General features: G+C 47.6%; 1 protein-coding gene across 1 annotated transcript; it reads right to left on the reverse strand.

Moving 5' to 3' along the window:
• Window positions 1-289: 289 nt before the first annotated feature.
• On the reverse strand, window positions 290-2,753 carry LOC149657637 (uncharacterized). Its single transcript, XM_089844734.1, has 3 exons — window positions 2,731-2,753; window positions 1,010-1,393; window positions 290-842 (listed from the first exon to the last, which is right to left on the reverse strand). Exons 1-3 carry the CDS (start codon window positions 2,751-2,753, stop codon window positions 290-292), a joined length of 960 nt encoding a protein of 319 aa, XP_089700860.1.
• Between the last annotated feature and the right edge of the window lie 237 nt (window positions 2,754-2,990).

Below are 2,990 nucleotides of genomic sequence, written 5' to 3' on the forward strand. Positions count from 1 at the left end.
TAAAGAAACTCATCGATATGCATAGAAGGTATGTGTTTTATTGATACTGAAATTCTTCCGCTCGGAACGAATAGGCCTATTTCTATTTTCCGCGGCTTGTAACGGTTCCCCTTATTAGCGATCGGCCACTTATATTTCCCGGGGTTAACCGTTGCAACACCTTTGACAGTGTCGCATAATACTTTTCAGAGTGTCGAATAACACCTTTAAGAGTGGAGGATTTTTGTTAGGATAGTAGTAAAATACTAGGGTATTAGTACGCTTAATCCTTCCAAGGGCGATTTTAGAATCACTCAAAATAAAGATCCTCTTTGCCTTTGTTTTGAGGTGCTTCGTTAGGTGCTGGACAAGTTAAGTAGCGCAGAAGGGCTCCCTTCAACTCGAGACGTGGGAGTGTCAGTTTCTTTAAAGGCGCCGCTCGGGATTTCGAGGTGATTGGAGTAGTGGCGTAGCTTCCGTCTTTAGTTGGGAACCGGAAATACGCTACAGCGGTGTAAGCTTTCGGGCTGGCGTCTGAGAAACAATGAAGTTCCAAGTTCTCCTGTTCAAGGTTAGCGGCTTCCCCGAAGTAGTGGCGAGAGATTGAGACTTCCTGTAGGTTTCGCAATTCGAAGCACCAGGATTCGTAGATGTCAGCTAGTTCGTCTGGCAGCGTTACGTACCAAGCTAGGCGATTTTCCCAGAGTTGCTGGAAAAGCAGCTTGGCTACGGTGAATGGAGAAATGAAACCGAGGCGGTCAAATATTTTCGCTACGGACTTCAAAACCCTTCGTTTTGTACTCTCTCGATCGTGGATGAATTGGAGTAAATCGGTAGTTGTAAAGGTTAGGGAATCTCTGGAGCTGTCCCAAGTTAGCCCAAGAACTTTGGTGGGAGCGAATGACGTTTGTTTGTCGGCTCCTCTGGCTTCTTGGTGGTTAAGAGGTTTTTCAGCTTTGGCGAGTTGCTTTGCCACTTAGTAAGTGTCATCCCTGTCTCTTTCATGATTTCGGTAGCGTCCGAAATTTACTTGAGTGCTTTATCCTCTGTATTTGCGTTGGAAGCCCGGTCGTCAACCTGAATCGAGTCATTAAGAAGTTCACTGGCTTCAGGATAGGTAGCATTATACTTCTCAGTGTGAAGTCTAATGGTTGCATCCAAGAGGAATGGGCTGGAAGTTGCTCCAAAGGGAACGCGGTTCATTCGGTAGACCAGGAGGGTTTGGTTTTCGTTTGGGTGATCGACGTCGACCCACAGGAAACGTAGCGCGTCGCGATCTTCTTCCTTTACTTCAATTTGCAAGAAGGCCTTTGTAACGTCAGCCGTAAAGGCTATACGTTTTTCACGAAACCGTAGTAGAATGTCGTAAAGCTCGGGGTTGAGATTAGGCCCGGCTTCTAGGCAGGAGTTCAAACTGGAAACACCGAACGCGTGGGAGTATCCATCGTTAACGATGAGAGTTCTAGAAGACGTGCTGGCTTCTCGTATTAGAGCGCGATGCAGGAAATAGTATAGTGGGAAGCCAGTTTTTTTCGTAGAATCCACGCGTTATGGCATTATACTCCAGAAAGTTGACAGGGTCTTTTTGCATTCTGGCGAATAAGTTTAGGGTGCGTTTCTCTGCGACAATCTTACAGGTGTTAGGCGACACTCTTACAGGTGTTAGGCGACACTCTTACGGGTGTTAGGCGACACTCTTACGGGTGTTAGGCGACACTCTTACGGGTGTTAGGCGACACTCTTACGGGTGTTAGGCGACACTCTTACGGGTGTTAGGCGACACTCTTACGGGTGTTAGGCGACACTCTTACGGGTGTTAGGCGACACTCTTACGGGTGTTAGGCGACACTCTTACGGGTGTTAGGCGACACTCTTACGGGTGTTAGGCGACACTCTTACGGGTGTTAGGCGACACTCTTACGGGTGTTAGGCGACACTCTTACGGGTGTTAGGCGACAGTCTTACAGGTGTTAGGCGACAGTCTTACAGGTGTTAGGCGACAGTCTTACAGGTGTTAGGCGACACTCTTACAGGTGTTAGGCGACACTCTTACAGGTGTTAGGCGACACTCTTACAGGTGTTAGGCGACACTCTTACAGGTGTTAGGCGACACTCTTACAGGTGTTAGGCCACACTCTTACAGGTGTTAGGCCACACTCTTAACGATGTTCGGCCACAATCTTAACGATGTTAGGCCTCAATCTCAATATGTAACGACCACCGCCAGATGGCGGCAGGTACCGTTTGTGACCCGAACTTTGACCCTGCACGTACACTACTAATAGGTATATAAGGCCCGGTTATCATTCAGTTAGGGGTGGCATTGATTAGAGGCAGTTAGCGGTATCCGGGTCACGGAGATGGACAACACATCCCCATAGGAATAAGAGAGTTTTATGTTACGAATAAAGTATATACTAACGGACGTAAAGTATTCTTTAATTATTACCTATTGGCCTTTATAGCACGATGTATGCTCTACCCCGCGAAATAGCTTAAAAGTACGGATCGTAGGATTTGGTTCGTTACATATGGTGGCCCATGGGGGGAACGTCACTAAGCCTCGGCGAACGTAATGAACTCTCTCAACGGACCTTTAATCTTTTCTACGTTTTACCGTAAAGTTCTTTAATGTAATTGCCGTCCGTCTAGCTAAGCCTAGTTTGGACCTAACTCGCCTACTCCACTTCGTTCGAGGGCCGATTTCCGCGTGGCCCGTGTTTGTCCACTAGCTATTGCCGTTTCTCTTACGGGTACACCGCACACCTCCTCATACTGGGGGAAGAATGAATATGACGACGGAACCTGCATTATTGGGCGAGGAATCCTTTAACGTTATGGGATTAAGTATTCTCATGATGTCCGTCCTTGGTTTTGCGATACGTCAATTCCTTACGTGTCAATCCCTAAACATACTGGAAAAATTGAGGAAACTGTGGGAGAGCTATGCCCCCGTCCCGATTCCAACGGAAGCCGTAGGATCGATCTCAGGTCCGGGGGAATGCCCGTAC

Source organism: Phalangium opilio, unplaced genomic scaffold (assembly GCF_054372755.1).
Source record: "Phalangium opilio isolate 3A_F unplaced genomic scaffold, DU_Popi_V2 ptg000077l_1, whole genome shotgun sequence".
Taxonomy (NCBI): Eukaryota; Metazoa; Arthropoda; class Arachnida; order Opiliones; family Phalangiidae; genus Phalangium; species Phalangium opilio.